The sequence below is a fragment of the Hemitrygon akajei genome, chromosome 7 (genome assembly GCF_048418815.1).
Source record: "Hemitrygon akajei chromosome 7, sHemAka1.3, whole genome shotgun sequence".
Taxonomy (NCBI): domain Eukaryota; kingdom Metazoa; phylum Chordata; class Chondrichthyes; order Myliobatiformes; family Dasyatidae; genus Hemitrygon; species Hemitrygon akajei.
This window is the reverse complement of record NC_133130.1, coordinates 40,354,417-40,371,194: the sequence shown is the minus strand read 5'-3', so window position 1 is coordinate 40,371,194 and position 16,778 is coordinate 40,354,417. Positions and strand designations below refer to the sequence as shown.

The 16,778-nt window shown below is 38.6% G+C and overlaps 1 protein-coding gene and 1 long non-coding RNA gene across 2 annotated transcripts in view; one reads left to right on the top strand and one right to left on the bottom strand.

Annotated features, from left to right (window-relative positions):
* LOC140730371 (uncharacterized) overlaps nucleotides 1-16,778 on the top strand; it is a 131,139-nt gene that overhangs the window by 89,264 nt on the left and 25,097 nt on the right. The window lies entirely within an intron of this gene.
* Nucleotides 9,129-16,778, bottom strand: part of LOC140730369 (endothelial PAS domain-containing protein 1-like) — a 112,768-nt gene continuing 105,118 nt past the window's right edge. Inside the window, exons 13-15 of the mRNA XM_073050687.1 lie at nucleotides 14,400-14,517; nucleotides 11,720-11,852; nucleotides 9,129-10,787 (exon numbers count right to left, since the gene is read on the bottom strand). Of these exons, the coding sequence (XP_072906788.1) occupies nucleotides 10,636-10,787; nucleotides 11,720-11,852; nucleotides 14,400-14,517 (403 nt within the window). The 3' untranslated portion in view covers nucleotides 9,129-10,635. The remainder of the gene's footprint in view (nucleotides 10,788-11,719; nucleotides 11,853-14,399; nucleotides 14,518-16,778) is intronic.

Here is a 16,778-nt window from a genome sequence, read left to right as displayed (position 1 = left end):
CTGATGGCATGAACGTTGACATCTCTAACTTCCATTAATGCCCCTCCTCCCCTTCTTACCCCATCCCTGATGTATTTAGTTTTTTGGTTTTTTCCCTCCTCCCCTTTTTCTTCTTTCTGTCTCTGCCCATCACTCTGCCTGTTCTCCATCTCCCTCTGGTGCTCCCCTCCCCCTTTCTTTCTCCCTAGGCCTCCCATCCCATGATCCTTTCCCTTCTCTAGCTCTTCCCTTTCGCCAATCACCTTTCCAGCTCTCAGCTTCACCCCACCCCCTCCGGTCTTCTCCTATCATTTTGCATTTTCCCCTCCCCCGCTACTTTCAAATCTCTTACTATCTTTCCTTTCAATTAGTCCTGACGAAGGGTCTCGGCCCGAAACGTCGACAGCGCTTCTCCCTACAGATGCTGCCTGGCCTGCTGCGTTCCACCAGCATTTTGTGTGTGTTGCTTGACAGAATTAATGGCTTGTTGGCAAAGTTTGCAGACATATGGGGATTAGGTGGAGAGGCAGGTGGTGTTGTGGATGCAGAAAGTCTGCAGAAGGACTTAGATTTGGAGAATGGACAATGAAGTGGTGGAATGAATATAATGTATGGAGTGTATGGTCATGCACTTTTCCCAGAGGAATAAAAGTGAAGACTATTTTCTAAACGGGGAGAAAATTCAGAAAGTCAGATCTTCAAAGGTATTTGGGAGTACCTTAGGCTACCTTAGTACTCAGGCTAACGATAGTTAACCTAAGGAGTCAGTGGTAAGGAAGTTCAAATGCAATATTAGCATTCACTTCGAGAGGGTTAGAATATAAGAGCAAGGATGTAATGCTAAAGCTTTATAAGACTTTGGTCAGATCGCACTTGGAATATTGTGAGTGGTTTTGGGCCCCTTATTTAGGAAAAGATGTGCTTAGAGAGGGTCTAGAGGAGTTTCACGAGAATGATTCCAGGTATAAAAGGGTTAACATGTGGAGAATTTGGTGGCTCTAGTCATGTACGATCTGGAGTTTAGAAGATTGGTGGGGGGGGGGTGGGAATCTCATTAATTTTATCAAATATTAAAAGACATAGATAAAGTGGATGAGAAGAGGATGTTTCTTAGGGTGGGAGAATTGAGGACCAGAGGGCACTACCTCAGACTAAAGGGTTGTCCCATTTAGAACAGAGATGAGGAATTTCTTAAGCCAGAGGGTGGTGAATCTATGGAATTCATTGCCACAGAAAGCTGTGGAGGCCAAGTCATTGGAATATTTAAAGCAGTGGTTGATAGGTTCTTGATTAGTAAGGGCATCAAAGGTTATAGGATTATGGGGTTGAGAGGGATAATAAATCAACCGTGATGGAATGGTGGGGCAGACTTGATGGGCCAAATGACCTAATTTAGCTCTTATGGACTTATTGACAAATAGCAAGGTTGTGCATTCTCATGGTCAATAACAAAATAAAAAGCCACAGTAGCCAAAGCCCCAAGTTCTCACTTCCTATCTTCTGGATAATATGGTGTATCAGCAGTTTGGATCTGAGAAATATTTAAACCTCTCTGTAAACAGGAGGAGCTGTCCCACAGACTACTTGAACAAACAGCAGGATGCACTTGTGCTCTCCTCTGCCACAGTATCTACGTAAAACCTCTCCCACCAGTGGTGAAATGGTGCTGTGTAAATGGGAAGTAGCCTTGGGGTTCCCAACAGTATCTCTCAACTCAACAATTCTCATTGTATTGGATCCAGCATGAGTAAGAAACCACTTTTCTATTACTAGCAACTGTCCACCACATCAGTGGTTGCAGATATAGGTCAGAGGTTGACAGTTCAGTTCTCAACACCCCAAATCCTTTCAATTTGAGATTGTCTATCTGTAGCTTTCTCCTTCATTCTGTGCTGTGCATTCTGCTTTTAGGGACTGGAGGACAAAATTTATCATTAATGTCAATGATATTTTCAGCTCTCCCATCCAATTCAAAGATTGCAGTTCCCACGATGCATTTCTGTCCCAGACATCAGTCCCAAGCCAGTAAACTTCCTTATTTTAATATCTAGAATAATAGAGTTGTACAGCTCAGAAAAGGCGCTTCGGCTCAACTTGCTTATGCTGACCAACATGGCCCATCTAAAACACAAGATTCTGCAGATGCTGGAAATCCAGAGCAACATCCAAAATATTGGAGGAACTTAGCAAGTTGAGCAGCATCTATGGAGGGGAATAAACATTCAATGATTTGGACATAGAGAGAGAGTGTGAGAGTGCATGTCCAATCCATGCAGCTGTCCAGTTGTTCCTTTAAAGTTGTTACTGTACCTGCCTCAACCTCTTGTTCTGGCAGCTCTTTCCACATACATTCCACTCTTTGTGTAAACAAAAAAAAAGTGATGGCACTACAACTTGCCCACTGCAATACCTGATATTCAGTTTCCTTGGAAGTGAATATTGGGCAGGGAGAACTGGTGGTGACAAATGGTGACCACATACTGCTAGCAAGCAAAGAATTGTTATTTTTTTTAAAAAATCAGACTTTCCATAGGAAGGCATCCTGTATGCTATTCTTCTCAGCAGATAATAGGGTAATCTGGAGATTAAAATAGTCCACAAAGCCACCTTTGAAGCATTAGATTTGCATCATGATGAATCATGCATCACCTTTGATGCATGATTTTAGATTCATCAATAACATTTATGGGAGATCTTGTTGCAGTGCCGCTTAGAAAGTTTCAAATGCTAACAGAATTTCAACAAAGTACAAAGGCAGGTAAATTGAAAACATATATTAAAGCGTCATGTACAGAATCTAGAAAAATGTTAAAACAATTACACGAAGACAGATATACAAGCATATTTGATTGGTGATTCATCTATGAAAGAGTTTGCTTTAATTTGTTCAGATGAGGAAATTAAACATTAAGGTACATCAGGATGAAAAGCTTGAGGTGAATTGTTACATCACTTCCTGGTTTGATGAAAGCTGTTTACTCAAATGACACTCAACACTACTTGAATTGCCAATGGTTGCATGGAAGAACAATTTTAGTGTCAAAGAATGGCGTAGGTATAGGTCATGAATATAGACTTTGAGGTGTCCTGAGCAGAATGTACAATATAAATTGTGTGACATGCATTAATGATGCTGTGTTTGTGTGTGTGTGTGTGTATTTTTTGTTGTAGGGAAATAAATACAAAAATGATTTTCAATACAAAAACATGAATAGCGCAGTAGCTAGAATGCTTGTATTTTCTTTTATCTTGTCTGCCAGTGCTATTTCATGTCCTCTCTTCACTGTGATAGCTTGTTATATATCATCCAAAACATTTTTGCACCCCTGTAGGGCCTCCCATGTTTCTGTTCTCTAAACCTGCCTCTTTATTCCTTTTGAAATCTATGGTTTTTTGAACTAGATAGGTTATTGTTGGCCCAAACAAAAACCGATCACATTGATGGTCTGATAACTATATAACACATAGATAAGGAGCAATAAACAATCTGCTAGAAAACATCAATGGATTGAGCAGCATCTGTTGATGGGAAGGGAATTATCAACATTTCCTTTTATCCGTCCTTCACTTCTTTCCCCCAAAGGATCCCAATAGCACCTTCCTTACTTATCAGATTCCAGCACTGTTAGCTTTGTATTTGTGCTTATCATCCTCCTAGCAGTCTCCAACTTCACCCTCTCTTCCCCCTACCTGGCTCCTGCCTTTGATTTTGTTTGCCTTCATCTCTGCCTCCCAACTTCATTTTTCTTCCTTAACTGGCTCAATCTGCCCATTCTTCCTCCCCCCTCCTCAGTTTACCAATCAACCCTGATCTGTCTCACTAATTCACCTCTCTGCTTGTAAGGTCAATGTAAGAGGAAATTTTACATAAATTGACAGGACCCATAGCATAATTTATATAGAAAGGGATCATGGGCTGTGTCCATAGCTCTCTAAAGGAGATGTATTGTGCAGTAGGAGAGAAAGTTCAAAAGAAGCAAGTGGGAGCAGTCGGGACATTCTGCATGCCGTAGTCCCTGAGGAGATGTTAGATTGCGTAGCAGGAGAGAGAGGTAGAAAGAAACCAGTGGGGGCAGTTGGGGCATTCTGTGTGCCACAGTTGCTAGGAGACACTGGATTGTGCATAATTAGGTACTTGGTAAGGGCCAATAAAAAGAAGTTGGGTTTAGGTGCGGCCATTGTGTGAGGAGCCAGACTTAAAAGTGGGAAGATTAGGCTTTGGCTTATAGAGGCTTCACTGGGAGATAGGAAGGCTGTAAGTTAATTTTTTTTCAGTTAATTGTTTTTTTCTTCTTTCTTGCACAGTTAAGCAGTGGGGATGAGAGGCAGGATAATGGAATGCTCCTCTTGCAGAATATGGGAAGGCAGGAAGACCTCCAGGATGCCTGACAACTACACATGTAGGAGGTGCATCTGGCTTCAGCTTCTTTCAGATCGTGTTAAGGAATTGGAGCTGAAACTGGATGAAATCTGAATCATTCAGGAGGCTGAGGGGTTGATAAGACAGAACATACAGGGAAATAGTCACACCCAAGATGCAGGACACAGCTAACTAGGTGACCATCAGGAGGAGAAAAGGGGATAGGCAGCTAGTGCAGAGTACCTATGTGTTCATTGCCATCAACAACAGTTAGACCACTTTGGATACTGTTGGGGGGTGGTGTATGACCTAACAGAGGAAGGCCACAGCATTTGGGTGTCTAACACTGTGGCTAAGAAGAAGAGGGGAGAGAACAGGCAAGCTGCAGTGATGGGGGATACATTGGTTGAGGAAAAGACTGGAGGTTCTGTGGATGAGAGCTAGATTCCTGGATGGTATGTTACATCCTAGGTGCCAGGGTTAGTGACTTCTCGGATCAAGTTCACAGCATTCTTACAAACACAAGGAAATCTGCAAATGCTGGAAATCCAATTTGTGTGTGTTGCCACAGCATTCTTCAGTGGTTGTGTGAGTAGCCAGAGTTCATGATCTACATTGGTACCAATGACATGGGTGATGTGGTCCTGCAAAGTAAGTTCAGAGAGTTGGGGGGCACTGAGACAGGAATCATGGTTGGGAAGAGGGAAAGGAGTGGGAAGCACCAGAGTGACATTCTATAATGATTGATCAACCAATTGTTTGGAATTAAATGACCTTGCTGGGTGTCTGTGTACTTGTGCCACTCCTTCTCTGCCACATATCCCACATCCCTCCTGCGGCACTCAAATCTGGCCATTTCCAGCATCATTTACTCCCACCAGATTTACAAACTTGCTGTGTGCTCCATGTTGACACGTGTGGTACTGTACTGTGCAAAAGTCTTTGGCATGGACGTGGGTGCCTCATAATTTTGCACAGTATTGTATTGTGCAAAAGTTACAGGGAAAGGTTGAACAAGTTAGGTCTTTATTCTTTGGAGCGTAGAAGGTTGAGGGGGGACTTGATAGAGGTATTTAAAATTATGAGGGGGATAGATAGAGTTGATGTGGATAGGCTTTTTCCATTGAGAGTAGGGGAGATTCAAACAAGAGGACATGAGTTGAGAGTTAAGGGGCAAAAGCTTAGGGGTAACACGAAGGGGAACTTCTTTACTCAGAGAGTGGTAGCTGTGTGGAATGAGCTTCCAGTAGAAGTGGTAGAGGCAGGTTTGGTATTGTCATTTAAAGTTAAATTGTGTAGGTATATGGACAGGAAAGGAATGGAGGGTTATGGGCTGAGTGCCGGTCGGTGGGACTAGGTGAGAGTAAGTGTTCGGCACGGACTAGAAGGGCCAAAATGGCCTGTTTCCGTGCTGTAATTGTTATATGATTACCACCTTATTTGGTATAGGCAAAAGACTTCACTATGTCAAGATTAGATGAAACCATTGATACTACATTTCCTGTTGGGCATGGTGACAGCACATTTGGGTACTTAAACAACAGATTTTTTGGTGTCCAGTTTGTTACAATCACGAAAGTTGAGTTCAGGTAATTTGTCTTTTCCCACCTTGTCTGATTGGAGTTTCTAACATTCTAAACTGGATGAGGAAGTAGAAGGGTGGGTTAGTAAGTTTGCCGATGACACAAATGTTGGGGTGTTGTGGATAGCCTGGAGGGTTGTCAGAGGCTATAGCAGGACATTGATAGGATGCAAAACCGGGGCTGAGAAGTGGCAGATGGTGTTCAACCCAGATAAGCATGAAATGGTTAATTTTGGTAGTCAAATTTGAAGACAGATTATTAAGACTCTTGGCAGTATGGAGGATCAGAGAGATTGTGGGGCCCCAAGTCTATGGGTCACTCAAAGCTGCTGCACAAATGACAATGTTGTTAACCCATGGGATTGAGTTCAAGAGCTGTGAGGTAATGATAAAGCTATACAAGACCTTAGATAGAGCCCTCTTGGAGTATTATGATCAGTTCTAGTCACTTCATTACAGGAAGGCTGTGGAAACCATAAAAAAAGGTGCAGAGGAGATTTACAAGGATGTTGACTGGATTGGAGAGCATGCCTTATGAGAATAGGTTGTGTGAACTTTTCTCCTTGGTGCATGGAGGATGAGAGGTGTATAAGATGATGAGAGGCATTGATTGTGTAGATAGCCAGAGGCTTTCCCCCAGGGCTGCAATGGCTAACATGAGGGGACATAGTTTTGAGGTGCTTGGAAGTCGGTACAAGGGCGATGTCAGAGGTAAGTTTTTCACACAGAGAGTGGTGAGTGCGTGGAATGCACTGCCAGTGACGGTGGTGGAGGCAGATACAATAGGGTCTTTTAAGAGACTCCTAGGCACATGGAGCTTAAAAAAAAATAGAGGGCTTTGTTGTAGCGAAACTCTAGGCAGTTTCTAGAGTAGGTTACATGGTCGGCATAATATTGTGAGCCGAAGAGCTTGTAATATGCTGTAGATGTCTATGTTTCTATGTTCTAACCAGAAAAGAATACTTTAGATTGGTCCATGGTGCTGCTGCTTAAAAACTTCTTACTAGCAGCAGGATATTGGGTGTTAGTGTGAGAGTGTGCCAAGGAGTCTGCAAGTTGAATTGAGTGCTGGCATTGTTGTAAAATAAAATTCATGAATTGCTGGATTGTTATGCAACACATTTATGCAAAATGTGCTGCACTCAGAAAGATATGAGCGTTGAAAATGTGAAAGATGAACATAATTCATTATGGCTATGCATGCATCATGTACTGTAGTGGTCCCCAACCACCGGGCCACAAGGCATGTGCTACTGGGCTGACTCGTATCGCTTCATACCGCCTAATCATATCGTTTCCTCGTGGCCCGGTGGTTGGGGACCACTTATGTACCGGACTACTTCTGCTCCAGGTGCTGTTGGTGGTTGTTTTGAGCTGATGACCCTAAGCTAACTATGGTATAAAAAAATATACAGTGAATTCTGGTAATTTGGGACACATTGGCACCAGTACATCTTGGCCCAATTAAGCAGTTGCCCAAATTAGCTGAAGTTTCATGCAAATAGTTCAAAGGATAAAAAAGACAATCTAATTTTACTGAGTAATATATTATGTATTTAAGTGAAATATGGAAATTAGAACAGTATCAATACTATTACAGAACTATAAAACTGTATTAACTCCTAATACTTATCAGAGGAATTTATCCAGTGTACACATTCATTTGATTGACTGTAAATAAATAAAATCTGCACAGATGCTTTGTATAGATAATAGATTGCCTTCATACAATGCTCTAAATCTTCATTTTCCTTGTAACATTTAAGATAAATGCTGCTACCTTCAAATTCATTGTAGGTCCTAACTTGTTGAAGTAGTTAAATCATTTGATTTTCACTCCCAGCCACTTCTGAATGCTTGAAACTGGAATGAACAAGACAGTTCTGAATTGTTTTACTGCTCATTTCTCACCAATTATCAGTAACTAAAATTACTGCTTTTAGAACAAGCGCACGCATCTGGTTAGAAACTGTCTGGCAACAATCTCCTGCCTGAGTGGTAGAGCATCCCAAATAAATGAAGGGAATCCCAGCTATTTTCTTGATTAGTTTTTTGTTTAAGTGTTGTCCCAAATAAGCAGCTAATCTGATTTAACCAATAGTCCAATTGACCAGAATTCAATGTACTGTGTTAGTTGCGTAACTGTGAGCCAGTTTAACAAGTCAGTTATCCAGTGTGTTGTGTGACTACTGACAAAAATCAGCACATTGGGACTGGCATGCCTCAGTGTGACCTAATTTCTCAGCATGCTTCCGACATCCCTTTCACAGTTAGCAATAGATTTTCTGTAATGCTTAAAGACATGTACTACATGATTGAATTCCATTTATATCGTGGGATAGTAATAATTAAGTCCTGAAGAAGGTAGTAAACCATCTGTACTACAACTTGTGCCTGCTCTTTTCTAGATTGATGTTACATTTGATGATGGGAGTCAACATTTATGTGATTTCATCACTCACCGAGAGCCCATAGAAATTGCTTCCAGCAATGTAAAAACAGTGGTGTTATAAGGCAAAGTAGTTAGTAACGAATCCAAAGCAAGGCAGGTATTTATTATAATTAGCCCTAGATACTTGCTGGTACTAGTCATGGTCAGCCCTGCATTTAAAAACCATACATGTCCTGCCAATATAATTATTACATGGTGTATCTATTTAATTTTGTTCTCTACCCTTGAGCTAGGTGGTTGTCCTGTGCCTCAATTCAAGCAAGTTTGTAACAGTCAAGAATAAGGCAATAATGGCCCAGTCAACAAAAAGAATGTGGAAATGAGACTCAGTTTGGTTATGTATTGGTGCATTTAAAGGTATTTTTAACATTAAAGAAGGAAATAGATGCTGTTACACAACTTGTAACAGTAATCATTCTGCTCCGTCCACCTTCACAAAGGCTACCCTTTTTGAAAAAGCAACTGTAAATTGAAACAAATGTACTTGTAGTCTCTTGAGGTAGCTACAGCATTTTAGATATGATCTACTGTCTACAGTTATTAACTTTATTAATTTTCTGTACACTGGAAAGAAACTCTGCGGCAATGCTAATTATTCTGAAAGTTGATACCGTAAGTTCAGTACGCTGTACTTTTAGATCAAGTTGCAAAGCTAAAGAAATCCAATTTTTTTAATCAATCCTCTCCACCACAGTTTTGATTAATAGATACAGAGAAAGTGCTAAAATAAACTTTAAAAAATGAATGCAGATATGTGACATGAAATGTTTTATGCTTTAATAAGATACTGATGTCAAAAAATACGTTACCTCATTAGATTAAAATTTCCCATACAGAAAAGATGTTAAGAGGCAAGCCATACAGATATTAAATACTTGTAATAAAAATCTATAGCTGTTAATATTAGAACTAAAACACTGGCATGCTAATTTTGAGCCAAAATATCAAATGGATGCTTTACTTCAAATTCATTATACCATGGCCCTTTGATTCTTAAGGAATTAGGCTGGTACATGCATTATTTTTGAAGAAAACATTGAAAACATGTGAATCTTGAAGGTTCCCAACAAAAGAAACAACTTTATCTGATTGAGGTCAAACCTTCTCCATATTTTATATTCTGCTGGGCACATTTACTATTGGAATGAAGTGTCAGGATAAAATGTTACACTCTGTAAAAGTGCCTTTGTAAAGGGAAAATGAGCTCAAGGAATAAACAAACAGTTTGGGTCTCATTTATTTCACTATGACAGTGCAATTTGACCATTCCACCCTTCGATTCTGAGTCACCTAAGGAATCTTTTTAGTACAATTTATCTTGATATATTTTGTTTCTTGCAACAGCCTCACCTATAGAGCATAAAGGGTTGACCTTAAATTGATAGGGTCCCATTAAGCTTCACAGCATTTCAGCAGGATAAAAGAACTGTTATATCTGACCAAAGAAAAATACAACTAAATATACTTTAAATCTTTTACATTGTTTTGATGTATTCTCTTACAGTGCATTACATATCTAAAATATTCCAGATTTTTAATAAACATTAATATTAAATTGTTGGCTTCTTGCCTTCTTTTCAAGACATCCCCAGTTATCACTGACCAGAACACCAATTGAATGCAAAACCAACACTTAAAAAAAAATTGGTTATGTGAATACAAATAGAAATCCATTCTGTTTCTGCTACTCAAAGTACCAGTACAAGATTAACACCAAAGATCTATAAATCTTTATAAGCTTAATATTTAGTAAATGAGTCACCAAGAAGATGAAGCTTATTGAAGCTACAGTGTGCAACTGAGCAAAATGTCCACATACAATACACTGTATCTACTACCAAAATAGCTTTTTAGCAGTTAGTATTTTAATTCACTGATCTTTTGTAGGAAAAATAGTGGAACATTTTAATTGTCTTTCAAAAAAAATTAAGTGCATTTTTTCCAAACACAAGAAAATAGCTGCTTTTTTAATTGAAAGGGTAAGTTGAAAATTAGGAAATAACGTATAATGCTACCAGAATGTTGCTGAGAACTGTTTACTGAAAACAGAGACAGTACATTAAAGAAATAAGATGTTGTAATGGCAAGAATAATAGTACATATTAATCTGAGAAGATTTATTACATAAAATTGTGGACTCATTGAACAAGCAAGTGATTTTTTTAAAAACTACATCAATAATGGACTACTCACAAAAAAAAAGTTACATTTATAAACTTGAAGCTATTATCACAATCCAGGCTAGCAATAATGGCACGACTCTTAGGTTGCTTGGTCAAGAGCTCGGAGCAGTTCACGTCCATGCAAAAGTGTTGAGCTTCCCATCACAGGTGCATTTACTTCACAGTCATACCTTGTCAGCTCTGGCAAAGAGTAGGCCAGAAATGAGGAACCCAAAAGGCGGGTTGCCATTCCTGCAGACAGAATAAAAAAAAGAAAACCATACTTGCATAATCATTTCTCAAAAAGGTCACTTTAAATCTTTAACCAGATGAATGAACATTACAATAGGTGTGAAATTCATTATGCAGAATTCCATCCACAGTACTGCAGTATTGAAAACACCACCAGGATTTCAGCCAAAAATCCCAAAGATATTGTCAGTATTCAGCTTCCCTTTACAGGCTACTTGTTTTTGATCCTTATCCAACACAAAGATGCACTGGTGAAAATTTTCAGGTATATACACTCTGGCGTGTGAGGTTCAGTTAAGGTGCAAAATGAGGTTCCATTTGAAATGAGGCTTGTAAACCTCTGGCCTTACAATGCAAAGCTGCATGTTTAGTTGATCAGATAATGGATTTTCAACTTAATAATTAATTGTTCCCAATATTTTGGATTTTGTTCTATTATATGGAAATAGTTGATTTTTTTATTTAGGGATCTGTAAAATGCTTGAAATAATATCTAGAAATAATGATTTTCCACTCCGCCCGCCCCCCCCCCATCTCCCACCCCTTTTCCCAGTTCGTAGTCTGAGAATTCTTCAGTGCCATTTGAAACTTGACTAGCAAGATGATAGCACTATTGCTGCGATCCTGAGAACTGATATCCAATAGGAACAGATGACAACATGGGGAAACCCTGTGCCCTCAAGAATCTTGCAGTCTCTGTATCTGCTGCAGTCTCCTCTGCAGAATCGTCACTTTTATTCAAATGTACAGAGAAAACTGCATCCCAGAACATATCCTGAGATTGGGCTTCCAATGTAATCTGAATGGAATCAGCACATAGGGTAAAGGTTTGCCAGTGTTATATTTAAAAGTTCAAAAGTCATTGTACACACCCCTGAAATCAAACTGAATATATGAATAGATTGTGGCAAGTACAGAATGCACATTCTTACCTGTAAGTGAACCTGAACTCAATGATTTTCTCTCCATTAGAGGAGGATTATGTTCAGATTTAATGCTTTTCATTCTTTTCCACAACATTTGTGTAGAAGTATTACTTCTTGGTGGGTCTTCATATGGAGATTCCTTAAACAGAAACAAGATGCCAGTCCATGCTATCAATGGTAGATATTAAGATGTTGTTTGTATAAAACAAATACAAGTGTTCAAATACTTTTTAGAGAATTTACAGCATTGCACTATAGTACCTTGTAAAAGAATTCATCCCCGAACTCTTTGTTCACATAAAGTATTATAACCAGGAATTTTGATCAATTTAACTGCGAATTTTTATTTGTGAATCACATGCATCTTTTTTTCACAGTTGAGTCCCCCCCCCCCCCCCAGAAAAAGCAACTGGGAAAATTATTAAGCATGAAAAACTAAAAATACAAAAACTGAAATGTCAACAGTTCAGAAGTATTCATCCCCCTTTGCTCAGTACTTTTAGTTGAACCACATCTCATAGCTATTACAGCTAGGAGTCTTGGTGGATAAGTATCTATTAGCTTTGCACAACATGATGGAGCAAGATTTGCCTATTCCTACTTCCAAAATTGCACGATCTGTGCTCAGTTAGTTGGGGAATGGAGATGGACAGCAATCTTGTCGTCTTATCAGAGATGTTCAATTAGATTAAGGTCAGGACTCTGACAGGGCCACTCAACAACATCAATTTTCTAAATTCAAAGCCATTCTATGGTTACTCTAGCTTTGCGCTGTTAGAAGATGAATTTCCTCCTTGGTTTAAGTTTTCTGGCAGATTCTAGCAGGTTTTTATCCAGGATCTCTCTGTATTTAGCAGCATTTACCTTCTCATCAATCCTGACCAGTCTTCCATTCCCTGCTGCTGAAGGGAATGCAGGAGGGTTGCTCCCACCATACATTACAGTAGGGATGGTGGTACCTGGCAGATGTGCAGTATTAGATTTACCCCACAAGTACTGCATAGTGCTGAGGCCAAAAGATTCCACTTTAGTCTCATCCAACCACTAGATCATCTTCCACACCTTTTGAAGAGTATCTTCTTCGTGACACTTTGCAAAGTCTTTTTGAGCAAGGATTTTTTTTCAGCTAGGGTTTCTTTCTTGCTATGCTTCCATAAATATCTTTTTTGTGCAAGGCTGTAGAGATTGCGTAGCCACAAGCTTCATCTCCAGTTGCTGCAGATGACTTCTGCAGCTCACTCAGAGTAACTGCTGGCATCATAATAGCCTTTTTGACAAGTGCCATTCTTCTCTAGTGACTTAAGTTTAAAGGGGTAGGCTGGACTAGGCAGAGTGGCTGTGGTTTCATATTTTTTTCCATTTATACCATAATGGACTACACTGAGCTCGGAGGTAAGTATGTTTAGTGCCTTTGAGATGGGTTTGTACCCTTCTCCAGATTTGTGCTTCTCTATTATCATTTCCCTGACTTGTCTTGAATGCTCTTTTGTCTTCATTTTGGTTTGGTCTGTTGAACTTCAACCCATACTATTGGACCTTACAGAGACTGGGGATATTTATACTTTCGAGTTCATTCAAAAAAGGCAATCTTCTAATTTTCTACATCAATAAATTGGGTGTGTTGGTAAAGTGGTATATTGCATCTGAGGAAACTTAGTGTAGTCATTACAAAGGGGATGAATACTTTTTCAGCCTTACATTTTGGTTTTTAATTTTTAGCAAATTTAAAATTGCTTCATTCTTAATTAACACATTGGTAGATGGCGTTTTTAGCAGACCATCAGATTCTGTTTGAACTTGCTGTTAATGTTATATTCTGAAGCAGTAGAAGATTTTCCACCCTATGATGGATAACTCCATATTCAAGGGAATTCCAGTGCTGAAATTTTCCCACAGCCTGTTAGCTAGGCTGATTCAAACTACACAGGCAAGTCAGTTGAAAAATTATTGAAGTTCTATATGACCAGTGATGAAATTTAAATGTAAGCATAGCTGCATGTTTGGTAACTACAGCGAGGACTGGTGAGTTACCTGGACAATGTATTGAACAAAAACTATTGTGTTAAAATGGTCTTGGCTTTTTATGTTCAAATTGTTTCATTTTTTTCTTGTGAATTCTGCATGTGTCTGTGATGCTACTGCATCTGTGCATACGACAAATAAACTCAAGTTCAAAAGCTCTTTTCCTGTCTTTCAAAAGTTTCAGTGAGTTGTAAAAGTTGTTGGCTTTGTAGCTCAGGCAAAAGCTGATATTTCTGATTTTTTTAAAAAGATAAATGATACTAGAGTTATATTTGCAATCTCAAGGATTATTGAAAAAAATTACAAATTAGAGTTGGACAAATCCTTCAGTTTTCGCATTATACTTCTTAAAAATTCATTACAGATCCAAACCAAACAATTTCAGCTGTCAAGGTACAGTATTAAAAAAGTATAAATTATTAATTTTTTTCTTTGGTTTAAAACAGTGTTTGAGCATATTTTTCCTTCATGTAAAATTAATGGGCTAATTATACAATAACTAAATGAAAACTTGAGTGTTTTGCTAGGGGTTGAAACAAATTATATCAACATGCCTTATCAAAGAATAATACAGATAGATAACATCTGCTTATTAGATTCCATCTTCAACCACTTAAAAAAGATACCAAGATACCAATAGCACATTTTAAAAAAATAAACCTACTGTTGATTGTTGAAATATCTGCTCTCCAAAATCCAGCTGTAGTTTCCGTTTCAAGTTGTTTCTGAAATTCAGTTCACTGATGGTGTCTTTCCCATATTGTCCAAAGTTATCCAGGGATCTAATACAAAGCAGTAGTGTGGTGTGAAAAAATTAATATTTTGTTATTAAAACCCTTCTTAACTGAAAGCATAAGACTTTAAATTTCTGTAATGAAAATGCAAGAAATGGGTTTACAGAGATATGGGAGCCTGTTTTATACTGCACCTGAATTACACTTCATTGATGTATGGTGAAGACTAATCATAATCCTGTTTAGATTATGATTTCAAGGACACTGATCAATAGATAGATAGATACTTTATTCATCCCCATGGGGAAATTCAACTTTTTTCCAATGTCCCATACACTTGTTGTAGCAAAACTAATTACAAAACTGCTATGCTATACATATGCTATACATATTGTCAAAGTGGCCATTATTCAAATGAAATACACTTTGATTATGGCCTGTGGTATACTAAACTTTCCCAAATTTCTTCGTATGCTTCTGATAGGGAGAACTGACAAGTTTTCTGGAAATGGAATTAATGCACAGACCAGAGAAAGAAATTGTCCATTAGAGTTTTTTGTAGCAGTGACCAATATGTCCAACATCCAACTTTGCCATCTGGTATAGTTCGACCAGCAACTAGCTTAGCTTACCTTCTAAATCTCTGAAAATTTACATTTTTGGTCAAAGGACAGTTAGCTCCCAGATCATTCTCTTACAATCCCTACCCAATGCAAAATTAACTTTGAGAAGTAAGACTTAATGATAGATTCTCTTCTACTTTTAGTTCCATGCCTATTAGGGGTTATTCCTCTTCATCCAAAAAATAATGGATACAGCCAGACCAGAATGCATCATACTGTGCAACAGGACAGAGCTACCTACATGGGATGATTTTAATAAGTTCAGTTTGTATTGTGTTAATTTAGAATACTACTTCAATCATACCATCACAGCTTTTTTGCACTTTTACGAATAATCATTCACCAGGATAAAATAGTTGAAAGGAGGCCTGATGATTGAGACACAATTGGCATCATTTTGAACCTCGTGCAGCTTATGTTTGCCTTAGGAGTACAGTTGAAAATCAAATTTGGGAGGGGGTAGAGAGAGTCTTTATGGTATTCAGGTAAAGGAATTTGGAGTTCAATTAAGCCAAAGGTATTTGAATAAGAAAAGTCTAGAGCTTGTGGATCAATATTAAAATATTAAATGGTCATGTTGGTCAGACTTTAAAATTTTGAAATATCAGTTTCTAGCTGTTGAGAAGAATAGAATTCTGTTAATTGGTGGAATCAAGCTGATGGAGGAGTGAGGCACTTGCTATCAGTTGATTGTTGCTCATGTTTCAACCCACTGCATATGTACTATTAAACATGGAACTCAGAGATAAGTGGTATGAGTGAATATCCATTTCACCATCAAACCTGTTATTAAGACCAATGGTGGTTCAGTGTTGGGCTATGGCAGGTGCCTTGGAACACTGCATTTGTATCTTCAACTTGTATTAGGGTGGGGAGGGGTTTGATGTATGAATAGAAACCCTGTCATTTAAATAGAAAAAATTCCATGACAGTTACTTAAAAATAATTGAGAACTCAAGTTTTTAAAAAATTAATTAATTCAAATCTATTTGAATAGTTTATTTCTGTATCTGTCATTATTATTTAAACTGTTAAGAAATCTTTCAGTATCTAGTGAGTTATTGCTTGGTGTGGATGAACTGAGGGGGGTAGGCAAAAGACAGGAAGGCAGTGAATGGCAGCAGGGTGGGGAGGGGGTGGAAATGGTTTGTTTCGATGCCACATATCATATGTGATCCTGAAGCAAGTCCACTGCCATCCCAGGAGCTGTTCCACATTCTGAAGATGTGTGAGCTGCGAGTGGTATTGGTATTGCATGCATCCCAGTAGGGGTAAACCAGTTTGTCTTCTTTTCCAAATTCGCCATTTTATCAGCCATTTCTATAATTATGCTTAGCCATGTGCAAATAATTAGTTCACTTTTTCATTGGCTTGTCTGTAATAAAATGTATATTCTGGGAGGGGAATTATTGGAAAAGTGAAATTTCACAAAATTCTCTGCAGTGTGCAACCTAACAGTTTATTTACCTACTCCACAGAATTAACAAAGAAGATATTTTTGAACCTTAATCATGAAACATTTTAGTGAGCTAAGATTATGAAAGATATTATTTAAAACCTTAAGATATAGGTCCAGCCGTAGGCTATTCGGCCCACTGAGTCTGCTCTGCCACTCGATCATGGGCTGATCCAATTATTCCAGTCATCCCCTTCCCCTGCCTTCACCCATACCCTTTGATGCCCTGA